Below are 19,896 nucleotides of genomic sequence, written 5' to 3'. Positions count from 1 at the left end.
GAAATAGCGTGCGTAATGATTTTTCCAGTGCAACGCGCCCGAGTAGCATTATTATATGACTATCGCTACTACATTGTAGTAAGTAATGTTTACTCATTGTAACACCGCAGCTACAACACTGTTCGACACGTAGCCTTCGGGATGTTGTGTAGATTTCAGTGGTAGTAGGGCTGGTTGTCATGTCGTGGCGACAGTCTTGTAGGACTTTCTCTTCCTTCTTTTACTCTCTCATAGCGGCTTCGCACTGCGATTCTGAGTGGATCTGGCGCGCCAGCTGCGGGTTTAGCATGGGATGGCTTTAGCCCTCATTTGGGTGAAACCAGCGGGTCCGCCCCCCAGCGTTGAAGGCGTTCCTTAGAGCGTTCTTCAAACAGCCGCCGTTATTGCTGCTAGCGCTAGGGACGTGGTTGTAACCGCCGGCGCTGACGCTGATCTATGCCAAACTGGTAAAGTTGGCAGAAGATGGATGTTTCGTATTCTTCGTCAGTTTTCGTTGTCGTCGCTGTTCTTTTCTTTTTGTTCCACTGACTCGCTTATTTATCCGTGCCACAAGTGCGGTTGTCCAGCCATGGTAGCAGCCACCAAGAGCCGTTGCAGCAGCCGTTGGCGGGACTACTTTTCCTTCCGTTCAGCGGTCGGTTCGTCACTTCTTCGTTTCGTTTTTCCGTACTTCGGTAAAATGGATAGATTTGGTGCCTAGCAGAGGATGCGTGGTCAGTTATTGGGGTGGCCAACAAAGATTGAAGGAGCCAACCCCGACCAAACAACGGGTCGACAGACAGGCAGACGTTCCGCATGGAACAACGAACGGCGGTTGCAATGGTGTCGGCGGTGAACGAGTTACCAGCTGGACCGCCTAGACGCAGCTAGATATTTCAGAAGCAGAATTCAATCCATTCCTAGTTTTTCCCTGAATCAGAGTGAGATTTCAGTGGAAGCAGAAGAAAGAGACGAAGTTGAGGGCGGACGCACAGCCACGTTGGTACGACAACGGGCCCCGCGAAGGCTGCCACGTAGCCATTCAGGTGTGGTCCAGAGCACACTTCAACAGCATGAATGAGCTACAGATAGACAGATACATACATAGAAGCAGCTATCGTAGCTAGAACCACAGCTTAGACCCTAAGGTCACTGAATAGCTCTCGTGTTAGTTGGCTGTCGGAAAACACGGTTCAGAAATCGTGCTAACAGCAGAAGGAGTGGAACAGATGGGGGTGGAGATCCGTTAACTAGCGTTTTATGCGATTATATGTGGTCTCCTTTTTGCGATGAAAATAGCCCGACGAACGATGCAACCCGCATATTCAGTAGAGACGGCGATAAAAAGCAGAACGAAACGGGAACGGCAAGGAAACATGTAAATGCTGTACAATACAACTATGATACCGTGATATCATTAATGACCCATCAACGAAACCAAACCCAGCCATTACTAGCTAAAATCGATGATTTTGTTTGTTTACTGGAGCTACCCTTTTTTTGTTTAGTAAAGATAGTAAGCCATGCTAGTGCAATATATGTATATACATACATACCCTGCCTGCGCATACATATATCTGACGATATTACACACAGACTCAAACATTCAGTGAGTCAATCTAGGACTTGAAGTCAGAAAGCTAGCACAGAATGGGGAGTAAGAAGTGAACTTCCGAGTTTCGAAAAATAGAAAGTCTGTGTGACAAACAAACCAATTAATACAATGCAATTTGTCGTATCTTTAGAGCCAACCCTGCAGGCAGTCACATGCATGTTGATGCACGTAACCACCTGTGATAGTATTGGTAGTTCTACACGCAGTTTTTTCGAGTTTCGCGCGCTTCGTCGGAATCGAGCTGTGGAGCTAAAAGTTCTCACTATTAACCATGTACCATTTGGGCTTATCTATGCCAGGAATCATAGACCTTTTTGTAGATTTGGAAAGAGTGATCAACTGTTTGTATAGTTAGTGTTTTTTTTCGTCTTTTTGCAGGGTATGGTTAGATTACATAAGTACATTACTAAAAATAGACATAGAGAGTTTTTACAACATTGCCGGTTTAGTGATGTAGTGTTGAAACGTTTAACGAATAATGGATTTTCTCTAACTGTGTAGGCCTGGCTGATTTCATTATAATGATCCGTCTTGAGATTTCTCGTTATCCATTCACCTATCCTGCTATTTTATGGAGTGTAAAAAGGGTAGCTTTATAGGTAAAGCGATCACTTGTAGTATCTAGCGCCGGTCGAATTTTACGATTATATTTTCAAAAAGATCTAGGCAATTATATTTCTCTCGAACGTAAGTGGCTCTTTATAAAAGACTACTCGCAGCATTTATTTCTTCCGAAATTGCTATCCGTTTAAATGAAAAAATACCAATAAAAATCAATAGCAAAAGTCAATATTTTACCAACAAATAGTGACAAGGTGATGCGCTGCGTGTGATTTTAATTGAACACACGGTATCTACGGCCAACATATATTTTAGCGTTGTATCACCGTGTCGAGTTTTGTCGCCGAGAATCTTCATCTGACTTTTGAATGTTATTTTCTGACAGGGTTAGCTTCAGCTGCATCGTTCATCACGTCGTATTTAGCCCGGCAGTTCAGCAGCCTTTATCATTTGGCGGCTTTGTGAGCAAAATTGTGCATCAAACGTAGAACTCTATACGTCTCCAAAGCCGTAGGCGCACCGATTTGGTCAGTAGAGTTCGATGCTTCAATAAATGAGACAATTAGTTATCCTAACAGTTTCTGCAGATAGGTGAGACTTTATGCGGATATCACCCATTCCCAGTTGCCCATCTACTGAAAGACGTGGCTGAGAAGATCTCGAGTCGCACTTGGGTAATGCCAGTGCATGTATATATAAAATATTGAACGGACAAGAACTTCAACACCCGGGTCCCTTTGCCGGATATTACAAAGAAAAAAAAAAAAATTATATATATATATATATATAGCATCAACAGAGTTCAGCCAAAAAACCCGTGCTGTTCAAAAATCTAAATGAGTACCAAGTGACATTATCAAAAATTATTTTTATTTCATCTATTTATGTGAAAATAATCATCCAGTCGTAGAGAGGGGATGCTCGTAATCGATGCGTGGAGACAATGAGATGAACATTGTGTCCGCTATGACGTGTCGTAAAACCCCGTGGCACTACGCTATGCTGTCTGATTGCGTAATCATAGGGCAGGAACAAAGATTTACGTTGATTCAAATGGCTCTGTCTAATTCGGCTCTGACCGAGATGAAGTCGTCGCTAAACTTCTCTATGCTGTTATTGCAGTTGCCTCTAGACGCTCACCTTTCACATCAAAGGATTTATTTGTTCTAATGCGGCTGATATCTTTATCGCAATGAAATTAAACAACAAATACAAATTACAGGAATAATGGATTAGCTTATTGTTAAACTGAAACAGAGATATAATAAACTGGAGCATTAGAAAAGCATTTCTTTTGTGATTCTTATGAAGACAACAGGTTTGATAAACATTATTTTATGGCTCGCATGAGAAAAGGGAGCTGTTTACGAAGCATCGCACCATTTTTTTCAGGAGTAATCGGCCGTATCTTGCAGCGTTTTCGGTAACGACGATTCGTGGTGAGGAGTTCTCATTTCAGTCGCCAAACGCCGAAGACATTCGGGAGCTGGTAGACGGATTCCTCGACGGCCTCAAGCGAAGATCGAAGTTTGTCATTGCTCTCCACGACTATAGGTAAATGTAAAAAAAAAATAAAGTGGAGCGGGATAGTTACACTGAGAGCAGATGCCGAATTATTCGCTCTGTTTCGAAGAAGTCACTCTGCCACTCACAAAAGCCTCATTAACTCTCATCAAGAAACCCTTGTATAACATATAATCTGTCATATCTGCTGGTCACGTTATTTACTCAATTTCTGCAACTCGCCATTTACGTTTTGTGGTTCCATACTATCTAGTCCACTTCTACGTAGGACAAGCAAAAGAAAAAAGATCTGCTCGAAATAGGCATATAGCTAGTGCCTGTATGAAGTTACGTTTCAATCGGAAAGAGAAACTTGTTCCTTTTTAGTCATTCATAATAACACCTAAAAATTAAAAATGAACTTTTACGAGCCCTTTTCATGTATTGGTTACGGTTCGGGATAACAAAGCACTCAATTTTGAAGCCGACAGTCGCTCGCGATGGCGATGATTGCTGTTTTGGCATTCACTAGCTACTCTACCGGTTCTACGGCACGTTTTTACTAACGAAAGAAAAAAAACGTCTAAAGACGAGCTTAACAAATCACGCATGCCAATGGTATAGCTAAACATTTTTAAATAAACTATTTGCACAGTCCTTGGGCAAATAACAAGTGAATAATCGGTGCTCGCTCAGATATATATAAATCTATACACTAGTTTTCCTTGAACATTTCATTTATTCAAGTATTTTTTGTGGAGGTTCTTTTAAAGGTAGATTCATCGGATTTAGAAGTTTCCCGGCACTTGATTTGTCTGCATCAAGGAAAAAGCCATAGGACACTAGAAAACTCATATTAGATATGAGACCAAATTTTGGCTTTGATATATCGAATAAACTGCTTGGTTGTTCTTAATGAACGTTACTGTTCTTGGGTAGTTCTATTTTGCTGATATCAAGCCTATGAGCTTAACGCTTAGCGATAGTATCTGTCCCAGCGAAGAATTTGGGCGAAAGCGTTCCCGTTCTATACCAAAAAGCTCGTTAGCGGGGGGCATTAGTGTATCGAACAGAATAGCCGTGCGGAAAAAGCAAAGCTGTTTCGTCGAAGGGTACGCGCGATAGAACGCTACATACAAAGTTGTTGCAATTCTTCTGGTATCTGAAATGCCCAGGCTGAGAGGTAGGGAAAATCACCTACAAATACACTGTCATCTTAGGCGATTAATAATTCTGATTATATTGTACTGTGATTTTTTACTAAAAGCAACAGGTGCGTTCAGCACCATAATAGAAGTTTCATGTTGACGTAAGTTAGTTTCTACCTCTATTGAGTTCAATATTAACCTGCCTGCTCCACTCGTTCACTAGTAAAATAAATACCTACCATCTAGCATACTGCTATGCAATATAAAAGCTTCGCGTAGTGCTCAACAAGCTATGACAAATTGCAACGGCACAGCGAAACGCAATTAATTCCATTGCCTTCTTCTCAGTGTTGCGATAGAATAGAATTGATGATCTGGCTTGAGCGAAACGACCATGTACATCTTAGATTTCGTTATCGATGGTTGTAACCAGGTCAGACGCAGGCGGATATTTGACCTTCACACAGGGCGATCTCATAGCGTTGGATGATGTTGTGAACGGCGAAAAAGTATTGGAGAGTAACTGGAGCAGCGGACGCAACGAACGGACGGGCGAAAGGGGTGATTTTGCAACCGAACTCGTCTACGTTTTGCCAGCCGCCAGTAGGCCACCTCAAAGTAAAATCCGCTATTGAGCTATTATCGTTATTACTGTAGAAACACGAAAGCATTATGATAAAGTAAATAACTATAGTTAGACCGAATCCCAGATGCACTTCCGTGTTATAGCGTCGCGTGGTATGACTAGCATAAAGAACACCGGATTGTTGAGTCTAAAGTTGTTTGACGGTAAAATGGTCATGCCCCACAGGACTATAGCAACTGAATACATGAAGCTATAAACCTATAACGTTCGATTTTATAGCAGGAAGCATAGTCAAAAAACGTCAGGCCGGTGACTAGTATTACATTCTGTTTATTCGCCGTTCAACCGAACTAAATCATGTCTCCGCCGTACCCCTGATGCGATGGCAGGTATTCTAGCGTTCTTTGCCGCAGACGAAGAAGGTCGACGTCAATTGCTCAAACGGTACCAGGCCTCACTTAACGGCAGTTCGGCAATGCCTCTCGAAGGGGAGCGGCCCCACACGCTTGAGGAATACTCCCTCGATCATTTCAGGCCACCGCCGAAGAGGACCCTGACACTAACCCTGTCGTCCGCACGCAAAAGAGACGGTGAACATCTCTGGAGGCATTCCAGGTACGTTTTTCTCTAATCTCACTGCTCTATGTCTGATATACTTGAATACTAAAGAACAACAACTGATCAACTGAGTCTATGATTTTTAATTTTTTAGCTTGCTGTAATTATTATTTTGAAAACATTTCATTGTTGCACGAATAGTACTAGCCCTCTATGATTATTATCATATTAGTTATAAGAGCACTAACTAGACGAGGTTTTCCGTCTGCAGCAGTGTCAAAATTTTTGTTCATTCACTTGTTTACCATACGGTAATATTATTGTTTTCAAAAACGTGAGACCAACGATAATCGTTCACGCCTCTGACGTGGAGGGAGAAGGATGGGGTAGCGGCGAAGTAAATAAATCTTTTGTTGTTACGGTTGTTTCTAATGACGTTAACAAACGTGTGAAAACAGATGACACCAACATAAAGTAAGCGATCACGAGCTATTTTATCTTCAGGGACATCAAAGAACGTGTCGATTTTTCTCTTATTATAAACCTAAATCAATAATAAAAATAAATACAATCAAATTTGAAAAAAATATAAATCGCCCCACACACTTTTCCGCCTGCGTCCGCGTTTCTTTCCGCGAAAATTTGTTTTTTGACGCCAAATAAATTGACAAAAGTAATTCATGATATATAACTACATATAGACAGGCTTATTTGATTTCCATCTGATAACAGAAGTCGAACATCCTTTCGATATATACATATATATATATATATATATATATATTACTACTGCCGGTACTGCTTCAAACTTCAACGCCGATAATTGATACGCTCTGTTTCTGTTGTCAATTTGCTACGTGCTGTCTCTTTTCAGTTTCAAGCAGCTAAAGCACAAAGACGTGATTCTTTGTAGCACAATAGCAGCTAGCAATACTATTGCGGTTGTGGTAACATTCGTCTATTTTGGTCGGTGATAATTCCCATCCACTTACGATCATCAAGATTACGGTCATTATCGTTAATCTCATCATGTTCACTATCATAATTTTGAGTTGGTGCTTTATATGATCATTTTAAACTATTATTTGTCATGTTATTGCGGTTACATTTGTTACTGCTGATGTTGCGCGATGAGTTTGCCGTTCCGTTACGTTCAGTAACCGTTTTGTTGTGAAGCGAATCGCAGGGTGATCTGATGCTGACTGTTATGATCAAAGCTGTCGCCGTAGTTCAGGAGACCTGTGATGATGCGCTACTTCGTTTTTTTATTGACACTTTGATAATAGCGGCACTGTGCCACATTTGCGAATTTTTGTGACAGGCAACAAAAACATGCAGCCTCTCGGCGCGGTGCTACGATATCGCGTTCGTCTGTCGCTTAGCAAACAAAGCCCTCAAAAACTGTGCATATGCTATGTCGTTAGCGTATGAAATAGCACAACCATAGACGCACGTTCTGAATCAACGCAATCGGCTACGGCGCCCGCGGCAGGTCTCAGCAGATAAAAAGCAACATTGTCCTATGGGGTTACTTGACCTATTCAGCAAGCTTCTTTCCTTTACACAGTTACCTCTGACAATGATTATTTTTTACTTTCGTTTCCGGAGATTTGAGATTTTTGTTCCGTGGTCTGAACTCGTTATTGTAATAGCCCATAATGAATTTTGAAGCTGGGCGCTGGTTGCTGGCCGGAGTCTTGCCTTAGCTTATTTCACATGTTGCAGTTAGGAGCTTGCTATCTCTCGCAACACTCTCAAAGTAAAGTTTTTTATAAGCGAAAACGAACATCAGGTCAGCTCAGTTGTACGGATTAAATCTCCCATTTCGTACTGAGTTTGGTTCGGACATTTTCACCGTTCTTTGAGATGAAATATTCACGCTGATTTTGCTCAAAAATAGATTTGGACTTTTTTGTTTGTGACTTTGTTTGTTCATGATGATTTGAAATATACGGAAAGAAATAAAGCCGTGCTAACATATCAAGATGTTATGTACAAATGGGTAACCATTCAAACAATGGCTAAAGTATAACTGTTATTTAGGGAGCAGCTATAATACAGCCAAGGTTATCAATTCATTTTATTGAGAAAAGATACTATAATAGTCGCAATTAACAGATTGTTTTTATTTTGCACAGGGAACCACTAAAACAACCTCTATTGAAAAAGCTTTTAAACAAGGAAGAAGAGCTCTCTCAAGCGGCCTGTTTGGCCTACAATGCCCTTATGAAGTACATGGGCGACCTTCCATCGAAGAGAAGTCGCAGTGGAAATGAATTAACGGACCAGATATTTGAGGCGCCTCTTAAACACGTAAGCTTGTGATCGAATAAGTAACGCTTAAGCTCCATGTGTATAGATTGTCAAAATGGACTGACCGATAATAAACGAAACAGTTTAACCTAGTTTGTAGTTCGGCGCTTTACTGAGTACTTATATTGTTATTGATATGAATTACTGTATTTTTAACAGAATTGTTTTACTGCAACTGCTAGCATATAATTTTCTTTTTTCTTTAACCAGGAAATTCTGCGTGATGAGATTTATTGTCAGATCATGAAGCAGTTGACGGACAACAAGAACAGAATTAGTGAGGAACGCGGTTGGGAATTGATGTGGCTAGCCAGTGGTCTGTTTGCCCCTAGCCAGATTCTTCTAAAGGTATTATTTATTATTTGTATTATTGGTGAAACAATGCTTTACTAAGATGTAATTACCAGTACAAATGTGTTATCAACAGCATATGAAATTATTACCAATACAATCGCAACATGTGTATGAAGTAAACATTTATCGTCTCACCAGATTGAAGTTGAACATCTTAGACAGAAATTGAATAGCAATGCTATAACATGCCATGACAACAATTTCACATCTGTAACACTTTTGACGCTATCTGTTAGTCCTTAAAATCTTCTTCTTGCAAAGCTTAGCGAAACAAAGTAGTTGTGTGCTTACTTACTCACCTTTTTTTAAGTTTTGTAATTTATTTCACTCAAACTTTTGTGGTCTGCCATCAATATAACCTCTCAGAGGGTTTGAATTCTGGTTTCGTAACCCAATCACCTCCATATGATATCTTTGTCTAGGAGCTGACAGCATTTCTTCGTACGCGCGCACATCCTATCTCCATCGATTCTATGCAGCGGCTTCAAAAAACGCTCAAAGTCGGTCAGAGGAAATACCCCCCGCACCTTGTCGAAGTTGAAGCGATCCAACACAAAACGACGCAAATCTTTCACAAGGTCTATTTCCCCGACGACACCGACGAAGCTTTCGAGGTTGACTCGGGCACCCGTGCCAAGGACTTCTGCTCGAACATCGCTCATCGGCTTAGCCTTCGTTCGCCCGAAGGGTTCTCACTATTCGTCAAGATAGCTGATAAAGTTATCAGTGTACCGGAAAACGACTTCTTCTTCGATTTCGTTCGGCATCTAACCGATTGGATACGTAAGGCGCGACCCACGAAAAATGGTGAGAAGGTCTCTCATATAGTATAGAAAATCTGATGTTATCGATTTATGATGAATAATGCACTTAATCAATGAAAACGTTCGCTGGAAAGCTTCTACTGTAAAAGAGAAAGACACGTACGCCCATTTTTGTTCATCCGCTAATCATAAACCAATTGGCAGGTTTGAAAGCATTAAGATTATTCCGATAGTACACTTGTATATAATTGTATATAACCATTGTTTATAATCAAAGTATTAATAACCTCCTTACTATGTTATTTTTAGATGTCATCCCTCAGTTCACCTACCAGGTGTTCTTCATGAAGAAGCTATGGACGCATACGGTACCAGGGAAGGATCGGAACGCCGATGTAATCTTCCACTATCATCAAGAGTTGCCGAAGCTTCTTCGGGGCTATCATAAGTGCAGCAGAGAGGACGCCGCCTACCTGGCTTCTCTCGTAAGTACAGCGCGTACATTGGTGACCTTCTGTACGCAGCTCGATTTCACAGATCTAACCTTTATTTTCCTAATTGCTCATCAGAAAATTGGGCGCATTATTCAAAGCAATTTGTAATTGGGAATGTTTCAGAACCTACTAATAAATAACATAACTAGATCGTCGCGCCAAACCTTTGAATACTAAGATGCTAACGGTTATGGGTAATTTATACAAAATTGACTCCGCCGGTTTTTCTTTTTAAATTTAGTTAGTGCATCATATATAACCTAACTTGTGCTTCTTGTGTCATCTAGACTATATGTTGTATACGATGAGCATTAGCTCATGTTCGTTTTTTCTTTTGCGGCGAATCTAGGTGTTCCGAGTTCGTTTCGGAGATGGGAAGAATGAACAGCAGGCGATACCCTCGCTATTGCGTGAGTTACTCCCACTAGATTTACTAAAAAGTCAGTCAGCGTCGGATTGGAAGCGCGCCATAATCGCTCAACTAGCACGCCTACCCACAAACATGACAGCCGAGGATGCAAAAGTAGCCTTCTTACAGCATATCTATCAGTGGCCAACATTCGGTTCGGCCTTTTTCGAAGTAAAGCAAACAACGGACACATCCTTACCGGATCAGCTTCTGGTTGCCATTAATCGACACGGCGTTTCGTTAATTCAGCCTTCATCCAAGGACATTCTTGCCACGCATCCATTCACGCGCATCTCGAATTGGAGCAGCGGAAACACTTACTTCCACATGACCATTGGTAATCTGGTGCGTGGAAACAAGCTCCTCTGTGAGACGCCATTGGTACGTTTAAACCTAAATGTTACATCGGGGAGATATATTATAATTATCGCTAAAATCAGTCAGATGGCATGGCTTTTCTGACCTGCTTTTCCTCTAACAAGACCACCTGCACAAGTTCTTCTAGCATGCATTGCAGTTTCAACGGAGCCTTATTATAGTTATGTCATCCGACATCTAACTTGAGTTTTACTTTGATCTGTCATGCTTTTTCAGGGTTATAAAATGGACGACCTATTAACATCGTATATCTCGTTGATGCTTTCAAATATGAATAAGCAGCGAACGGTCAGAGGGGCAAAACAGTAGGTGATCCAAGACAGAAAATATTTTGGAAAGAACGACGCGTTCTTTACACTTGTTCTTCAAGTTGCTGTTCGAGTCCGAGTTAATCGAGATCGTCCATTTCATCGTTAGCTGGACTCGTTTATCACTCCTCAGTCTTAAATCATTTATAATCTGCTCATATCAACCTCGCCACCATATTAAGTTATCGAGTCATTTTTAAGTATTTGGATGTTATTACTACGTGCAAAATCCGCGCCTGCGTTAAAAATGGCTAATTATGATTAGTATAATTAAAATTAGCGATAATAATACGGCAGTAGCCATTTTTTGATGAAGACGTTACAAAAAATAACAACTGAATGCTTATCGGAAAAATTGTGTACTTGCGTTAAAGAATAGTAGAAACTATTAGTATAGTTATTATTATTGTTATTATTATTATCAATTAAAATGGACCAGCTCGTGTCGAGCCAGAAAGCCCAGATTAGCGTAGACCTAAGATTCTACATGTAATAACTGCAAGCTCGTGTTCGATACTTGCCGCATAAAAGAGCTATTTCAAGGTTCAACAATAATTGACTTGGATGACGATTGGAATGGATGAAATGAGTAATAGCAGTACGTCGACCACAGTAATTTATTGCATGTGATACAGGAATAGATAACTTTACCTTACAAATATAAATAGATCGATACATTTATTGATATAAGAATAGAGTTTAACAATAAAGATTTCTTAGTACTGTGCGTGTACTTTCTATCCGAATTCATTCGTACATTTATACCATTTCTCAATTAGAAGATATCTACTAGTGCGATTATGTTATATAAACAGACTGTGACGAAAATGGTATTTTTCACATTGTCACGTTTTAGATCTATGTTGTTTTCATAAGAGAGGTTTTGTGCGATATCATTTCCTGAAGTTCTAAGAACGGGTAGTGGACTAAGGTTTGACACCGCATGAAGTTACAAAACATAACCTGTATGACTTACCTGAGCCGTAATTGCGTTTTGTTGCAAGCGCTAACACCACTCACTGCAAAAGATTTTTCAGTCTGTGTATTACCGAAGTACAAGCTAATATGTGGAACACCCAGAAAGCGATATTCCGCATAAGCAATGAGTACTGCCAAAAGGCCAAAGGATAATACCTCGTTAAGTTCATGAAGTCAGGGAATCTCTAGATTTAATCGGAGCACACACAGTTTCTCGTTTGTTAGGTTCAACAATCTAATAAAGATATCTGGCTAAATTGGCCGTAGCTTCAAAATTACTCGATATTTACATGCTAACAGGAGAAAAAACTGAACGGTGTCGGAAGAAGTGAGATTCCACTCGCTCAAATCATCTTTAACGACAACGTCCAGATATATCTAGCTTTATTGTTCTCATGAAGTCATATAAGGATTAAATGCGCCACACGGCAGGCTGTAGATCACGCCATTACTTTAGTTTCGGGTGGTACTTCAATTTAAAATTAAATACTTGATTACGTAGAAAAACTTCAAAAAAATTATTTTGAAAGAATTAACATGTCAGCTGAAGCCTACGGTATCTGTTTAATGTTGAAGAACGTTATTTTTCTTCAAACTTCGCCAACCTAGCCCAACTGAGAAATTGCAAACAGTTTTCTCTGATTAGACCAATTCAAATTATTTTACTCTTTGTTTATTCCTATGATTTGTAATTATAATTAAAATTTACTTTAATCTTGATTAGGGGCTAAAGTAACAACAAATCTAATTCGTGTAAGGACAAAGTATATTTACAAAGTTTTATTTACGACACTACCTCAAAGAGTAGTAACTATTACTTTTATTGGTATATAGCATGACGGACGAAATTAACTAATGAAAATAGCATTAATTATCAATAGCAAAATTTTAATAGAAATGAGAGAGACATGAGGGTAAGAGCAACGTAGTAACTATGATCATAGTATTCATGTTCATGCGCTGTTAAAGTGGCAAGGTTGCCGGTGAACGGGGCCTAATGAAACATGTTACGTGCGGCGGAAAATATACACACAATAGGGCTAGCTACGGATGAAGATGTCGCTCCCCTATATGCTAAGTCACTGTTTGGCTTACAGCCTCTAGCCATGATGATATTCAACCCAAATTTATCTCGAATCAGCTCCCTGTTTTTACATGCATTTTTCCGTTTTCATGTATATATATATATATATAACGCCTTTTGTCCCTTATCATCGTGCCATGAATACTATAGTATTATTATTTTTATCCTTTTTTACATAATGAGTCTGCTTGCATGAAGCAGCACCGATAGAGCATTGCTGAATCTTATGAAAATCGTTTTTGTTTCAGTGTTACTGTCATTTCATACTGATAATCATATTTTGCTGCGTATCCTCGTTTGGGTGCTTTTTTCTCATGTGAACGTTGAGATCACCTCGGAGTGTCGATTGAAAGTCGCAATGTTGACACTTGAACGGTTTGATGCCGAGGTGACCCATTATATGTCGTTTCATATTGGACGGAAAGGCCATTGTCTGTGGACAAAGCAGACATTGATGCATTCGTACCCCGTTGCTATCAACGACCATCTGTTGGTGAACGTTCACTAATTCATCGAGATTCGATTCCCCACCATCGCGTTGTTCTGCTCGAATTAGGCCTGCCTCGATGCGGGCAAGACCCTCACACTTTCGACTGTTGTTAGCGCTGGGGTTTTGAACTGATTTCATCGCACCTCCACCGGCCAAGGTGGCACCCTCTGCACTTAATGGTGGTCCGGTACCAGCTATTGTAATGACCTTCCCAAGTCCTGATACAGGAACTTCGCCAGTGCCGCTCGTGGCTACGGTTGTCGGTGGTCGCGACCGAAGCGCCACAACATCGAAACGACGCCGTTTTGATTGGTTCGTCCGACACAATCTACTAAAATCGTCATGCAGACAGCAGCAGCATGAAACTTGTAAGAATACAACCAACTGTACAGATAAAACGAAACAGTATAAAGCGCAGTAATAGCCAGTTGAACCTGGCTTCAAATTCATTAGTGCATACCTTCCTATTTAATCGAATCGACGAAGAATATCCTTTTAGTTTTTTTACTCAAGACACAGAAATAAATATCAAAGACCGAATTCGAAGGAGGTTACGCTTTCCATTTTTTGATTAAGTGTAAACTTACATTCTTTCCACTGGCCGCTGTGTGAACAGTCGTGGGGTTGACCGCTGATCGAAGTTAGCTCTTGAAGAAATCACTATGGTACGCAGCCCCGACGAATGTTGTTGACTTCCACTGTGCGACGCCGTTACCGAAGATCTTTTTACTGGCGGAGCGATAGCTACTGCCAGATCATCCGTGACGAACGAATCTTCTGGCACATGGCCCTCCAGAGACTGCACTTGAACCAGTTCTTGACCTTCTGTAATTACATCTGAAAGATCAAAAGTCGGAAGAGTAATAAGGTTATATTAGACCAATTAGATTTTTAGAATTTTAGACGAACTCCTAATAGCATTCGTTGAAAATGCTTTATTAAAGTCGTGCTATTGCCATTTAGCAAACTAGCGCATGAGTAAAATGAAGTAGAAAAACACGACTTTCCACTAACATTGCAATTAGGACATAATTAGAATGTTCAATCGACCAGAACTTTACTGGTGGCTGTCTTAATTTGCTATAAATACGTACTATTTATCCTCAATAGTGTGCCAATAGTGAAGTGCTTACTACATGTGGGAACGCGTGCTATTGGCTTGAATTTTAAAATAAATACATTTAGTTTTAGATGTTAGTAGTTGATGCAGCGATGATACAGCTCCAAACGCAAAACTTACGTTTGGAAAAAAAAATTAGGATACTTATTATTAACACGGTGTACCGACGTTTGTTGTAACCTTGCTGTCTGTGACGTACCAGATGCCTCAAGTTGGGATGTATTCGCCGTTGTAGTTGCTTCTGTGGTAGTCGTCGCAGCTTCCCTTGTGCTCGTCGGGGTATCAGCAGGATCCACATAATTGTTCATTTCTTCGACGTGACAAACCGTGCCTTCAAACGAATTCGCATCACTTCTGCTGCAGCTTTCTAGTTGAGTACTGACGGTTTGCCCACTTACATCGGTCTCCTCATCGTGTCCCTCCGGGCCACGAATAATACTCACCAATCGCAGGACATTTGCGGCTTTAACAAAATCCTCAAATATCGATGCTTTAATCGCCACCTGCAAACAATGTTTATCATGGGTTGACTGCAATAATTTGCTAAGTTACACCACGTTAATAATTTGAGCGCGATTAAACAAATGAGTCAATGGTGAGTCAACGTAGTTCTATATGCATCAATGGAAACATCAATAGAAGTTTTGATAGAAGTGCTGGCCAGTATTATTGGTTATGATTACGTACCTTTCCATGATACATGTAATCAACAAGACAGCGTAATGTGTCGATGTCCAGGTCTAGTAGAACAATAACAGGACTTTTGCAAGGATGCTGAACTAGCACATCCTCTAAAAATTTACTCTGCGCTGCCATCACCACCTGCAAAAATGTAATTTATAGATTAAAATCTGTGAAGTCAGCAGAAAGTGGCCGTCGAACGTTCGAATGGTAAAGCGACAAACGTAACGCACGTTTTTTTTTTAACTGTATAATATTTTATTTTACACATGATCTTTTTAACAGTGCCACTGTGCTCATTGTCAAATTCAATACGCATTACAAATATTAATAGTTTTCTTTTTGATACTCAACAACTGAACGGATCCAGCTATATCTGGCTGGTACCTTTTAACAGAACATCTTGCCAATCCTATTTTCCGCAAAGCCATAATTAAATGTATCGTAATACTGGACATGATAATTGTTTATGATTCGCATAGTGCACAAAACTGACTCTATTTCTGATGAATAGAATCTACAGTGCATCCATGTTAAAAAGTGAAAAGAATATCTAAACTTTACATACTAACAGTAATCTGACTATGACAAAGAACGAACATACTACCAGACAACTAGCGCTAGGCCAAATTAAGCGTTACACGTTACGTATTTTTTTCGGTTGTCTACCTACAGCCCGAGGACAGAAACATCGCTATATTTCACAAAGCGCTGCAGAGACCGGGACTATGAGTTAAAAAGAGATATTATTTTTCTCCTAAATCTGTTCACTTTGCAATACATTTAATTTCAGTTAATGTTAACCAGTCGTAACAATGTTCTATGTGCTACTTTATCCTGCTATGGAAATACAGACAAGCTCGTTCTTTTATGCAACAGGTTCGGGAAAGTAGAAACCTTCGGTTCTTTCCGTACGACCACCATACTGCAGAGCTACAGAAATCTGCAAGAGCTGGCAGACTTGATTGAACTCCATGAGCAGTGGAAAAACGTTCTCCATGGCTAGATATTACGACTTCTTTGATTTTCATATAAATCCAAAATATTTTTTCGTATTTCACGTCCGGTATTTAAGCCGTTAGGCATTATTCCGGATGGCTGGCTCCTAAAGCGAGACGAAGGGTGTCCATACCCAAAGTTGAATCTAGGCCACCGCGTGTTTCTATTTAGCCCGCCAACACGTTCCTCACTGCGTTATCACGGGGACAACAACATACGTAAGAAAGAAACGAAAACCTCGAGTATTTTTCCTGAGCAATCCAGTGTCTCGCTCGCACCAATTACGTGTTAATAAGCATCGAACCAAAAAGTCAGCCAGCCATGCCACAAATAGCGAGGCCATGGAGATCGTGAGTCGTGAAAGTATCACTAGGCCCATTTTATATCCTGAACATGTAGATACAAAGAGCAGTTGATGACTGAAGTATAATAAATGTTCTTTCACCTGAGTGTTTACCTTCAAAAAACGATCGTACGAAAGACAGAAAAGTCATCCCAGTGGATTAACGTCTTGCTTCTTTAAATGGCCGAATCTCGTGCAGATATCAGGCGGACGCCGCTTTAACTTTTATGCTTGTCCTCAGGTCATTTCCGTTTCCTACGTGCTTGCTTGGACCAGAGCTCACCTGCCAGGTAGGCAAGCAGGCTTAGATAGAACTGACCTCCATACGTCGTGCGCGCCGAACGCTACATCAACACGCCAATTACTTGCGGTGACAACAAGACTTATAAACAGTCTCTCTGTCTCATGCGCTAATAAGCCAGACGTAAAGTATAAAGTAATCGTCAAAGACAAAGAGCCGCGCGAACCGCACACTTCATTTCAATATCCAATTGATTCGCGTCCTCATTCCTCTTATGTAAACAATTCTGTTCATGGTTTGGCACTTACTGGGGCAATGGCGGTCAATTCCTGCCCCTGTTGTAACCAACCCATAACATCAGCCCAGAAACGCGGGAAAATCTACAATGTTAATAAGGATTTATAAACATTAAATAATTTTAAGAACAGAAAATGTATGGTATACCTTGTGTGCACGCACAGAACCATTTTTGCACACTAGCGTCGTATCCATAAGCTCTCCAGCCGCGTATAGTTCTTGCATCCGTTCGGGCAGCGTCGGTGACGCATTACTTTCTACTAGATACTCATACGTGCCCATGTTTCTGCAATAATAATTATGGAAACCTGTATAAGTATGATCATTATAGGTTAACGAAATAAGTAATTGCTAGTAGTATCGTAGAGTGCCGAATACCTTCTAATTTGACTAGTTCAGAATTTTTTAATTTAATTTTTAAAACAAAAAATTAAGTAAAGCTGAACTTAAATTTTCTTACTTTTACTATGATAAATAATATCAAGCATGTACAGTATTCGTATGTTAAAACATTGCATGTAGCTTCCAAATAGCGAGTTAAGTTATAGGAAATCTCATTAATTATACACATTAATTTATGAACGACTGCCGCGTTGTACAAGGTGGAAACCCGGCTGGGGTACGAAAATATATCTAGTTAATTACTGATCTATTTTACTAACAGCCTAGGTTTCTAATTCTTTGACTTTTTTCCATTCGAGGAACCTTGAAAGCTCGCTCTAAAGGTATGCATAACCATATCATATTGCAATACTATGTTAATAGAAGAAACAAATATCAAATTTTCCCATAAAACATCGTTTATACTTAGCAGTAAACGGCACAGACAAAGCACACCCACGTGTCTAGTAAATGTCTTAATTTTACGCAAAAATATAAGCATTGACTCTTAGAAGAACGTAGGAGAAACGTGCATAATCAGTTCCGAAAAAACGCGGGTAAAATAATTCTAGCTATGAAATATTGTATTATTATTATTATTATTAGGTGTGAAGTAATAATCTTGTCAACAGTCTATTCTCGTAAATAAAACAACACTATGCCACTATGCTAAGAACGCAAACGAAGAGAAATAAATCACTTTGCTACATACATGTAAGTTCAAAATTAAATTGCCCTTTCTAAATCAGTACAAAATATTTATAAAACAGTTCTATCAAACTCAACTATTGTTTGTGTATTAATTTAACTCAACGTACCGGGTAAAGAACGTGCCGCAAATACAATGAGATCTTTCGCTCTTTTGAGCAATTTGTTCTTTTCGGAAGGTTATCCACAGGGTGTTGCACGGTTAAATATAGGTGTGAGATTCATTCAATTTAACTTCACTTCTCAAGGCGGCTCCGGCTCGTTGTGGGCTGTTCGTTTATTTATCGATTCATTTTAATACGGTCGAAACATCATTTGCTGCTAGACGACAGTTTGCTCATCGTGTTCGTCAACTGTCTTCAGACACTGTTGAATACTGAAACGAGAAATTTGTATTTTATTTTCTAAAAATTCGACGCCAAGCCCTAATTTTTCCGTACATTTCACGATAATTCGAACACGACGAACTTCGCCAGCGTAGCTTTTGTTTACTAGGTCCCAGCTGATGGCTAGCTCCTTTTGATCGAAGAAAGCTGGCTTGTTGTTGATCGAACAACATTCGGCAAACGCCCGGGCTAATTCAAAAAATGCGTAAATAAAAGCGGCACAGCATAGATACAGGCTAGTAAGTATATGTACATATACAAAGGGAAAAGTCATGGTAGTATTTATCGTATTTGTAAACGACAACAAGATACTAACTCCTATATAAAGCTGGGCGCGATTTCTAGAAGGATCCTGTTGAGGAGCTATTTTATACTTGGGTCTCACTACCGAAGTAATACAAAAGTTCTCATATTGACAAATATTACACAATAATTTCCTTATCTAGTTTAATTTTCTACAAAGTTTTTTACTGGTATATAATATCACAGCCTCAAAAATACTAACTGGACATAGTGCTCTATTGTTTTTTTACTTTGCACAAAACTCGACAATTCATTCATTCGTTTCGTAGGGTAAACCCTCGGTGGCACGGGTTGGCGCGCTCAGTCAACAGATGATTAGTGCGAGCTTGTTCCACTGAATGTTTCTTTATTCTCAGTCTTGTTCGAAAGAATATTTGGTAAAGTTCGCAGCAGAATAAAACGGGCTGGTGGTTTTTATAAAGTGGAGAATTGTTGTGAGAAGATGTCACGAATTTCGAAGCTCAGTATTCGCGGGATCCGCGGGTTTGGACCAGAGGAATCCGATACACAGGTGCAAAGGAGCGCTTTATACAAATAGATTTCTTTAGCTGAAGTTATTGATTTGGCAACCCAACGAAAAATTTTTTTCTGTGGCTAGAGTTTTGAAATTACTGTAGGATGATAATTGTATACGCTTTATGTCTAATCCCTCATCCGTTGGCGATACACTCCTGCTTGTGTCCTTAAGGACTTGTAAAACGCACAGCCTGAATGATCGTAATAGCTAAGTGTTAGATGAGCATTAAGAAATACTATTAATATAATTAATGAATAGTATTGTTAAGTTACGACAAAGAATAAACACTTTATCACAAGATATATTCACATGTTATATGTACTCACCGATAGCTATTGATTAACTAACTTATTAACTTTTGCGCCGCCAGTGCTAAAGTGGGCGTGAAGTGCGATGTC

General features: G+C 39.9%; 2 protein-coding genes across 4 annotated transcripts in view; one reads left to right on the top strand and one right to left on the bottom strand.

Moving 5' to 3' along the window:
* The window catches only part of ck (unconventional myosin-VIIa ck), a 40,776-nt gene extending 29,060 nt beyond the window's left edge, over positions 1-11,716 (top strand). The window contains exons 17-25 of one of the 2 annotated variants that reach the window (XM_022833590.2): positions 3,548-3,709; positions 5,240-5,424; positions 5,782-6,007; positions 8,089-8,263; positions 8,474-8,611; positions 9,040-9,424; positions 9,691-9,866; positions 10,225-10,665; positions 10,879-11,716. In XM_022833590.2, the coding sequence (XP_022689325.1) occupies positions 3,548-3,709; positions 5,240-5,424; positions 5,782-6,007; positions 8,089-8,263; positions 8,474-8,611; positions 9,040-9,424; positions 9,691-9,866; positions 10,225-10,665; positions 10,879-10,971 (1,981 nt within the window). In that variant the 3' untranslated portion in view covers positions 10,972-11,716. Of the gene's footprint in view, positions 1-3,547; positions 3,710-5,239; positions 5,425-5,781; positions 6,008-6,824; positions 6,959-8,088; positions 8,264-8,473; positions 8,612-9,039; positions 9,425-9,690; positions 9,867-10,224; positions 10,666-10,878 lie in introns of those variants that run through there. The other variant, XM_086968419.1, reaches the window with a different exon arrangement.
* A 980-nt stretch (positions 11,717-12,696) lies between these two features.
* Positions 12,697-18,804, bottom strand: LOC111260663 (uncharacterized). Of its 2 annotated transcripts, none has more exons than XM_022833589.2 (6): positions 18,403-18,804; positions 17,351-17,489; positions 15,330-15,464; positions 14,842-15,145; positions 14,110-14,359; positions 12,697-13,850 (listed from the first exon to the last, which is right to left on the bottom strand). In XM_022833589.2, exons 2-6 carry the CDS (start codon positions 17,483-17,485, stop codon positions 13,289-13,291), a joined length of 1,386 nt encoding a protein of 461 aa, XP_022689324.1. In that variant the 5' UTR covers positions 17,486-17,489; positions 18,403-18,804; the 3' UTR covers positions 12,697-13,288. The 2 variants fall into 2 exon arrangements, with proteins under 2 accessions (XP_022689324.1, XP_022689323.1); XM_022833588.2 differs by having other exon boundaries at positions 12,697-13,853; positions 18,403-18,802.
* Between the last annotated feature and the right edge of the window lie 1,092 nt (positions 18,805-19,896).

Source organism: Varroa jacobsoni, unplaced genomic scaffold (assembly GCF_002532875.2).
Source record: "Varroa jacobsoni isolate VJ856 unplaced genomic scaffold, vjacob_1.0 scaffold_464, whole genome shotgun sequence".
In the NCBI taxonomy this organism is placed as follows: domain Eukaryota; kingdom Metazoa; phylum Arthropoda; class Arachnida; order Mesostigmata; family Varroidae; genus Varroa; species Varroa jacobsoni.
The sequence above is the reverse complement of the archived record's forward strand: the minus strand, read 5'-3'. Positions and strand labels throughout refer to the sequence as shown.

Bases quoted from the DNA above. Each gene is read 5' to 3' on its own strand.
- LOC111260663 (XM_022833588.2), bottom strand. From the start codon at position 17,485: ATGGGCACGTATGAGTATCTAGTAGAAAGTAATGCGTCACCGACGCTG. The intron at 15,465-17,350 runs GTATACCATACA...ACATTTTTGCAG, and splicing joins GTTCTGTGCGTGCACACAAG to GTGGTGATGGCAGCGCAGAG. The intron at 14,360-14,841 runs GTACGTCACAGA...TTGATCTTTCAG, and splicing joins ATCCCAACTTGAGGCATCTG to ATGTAATTACAGAAGGTCAA.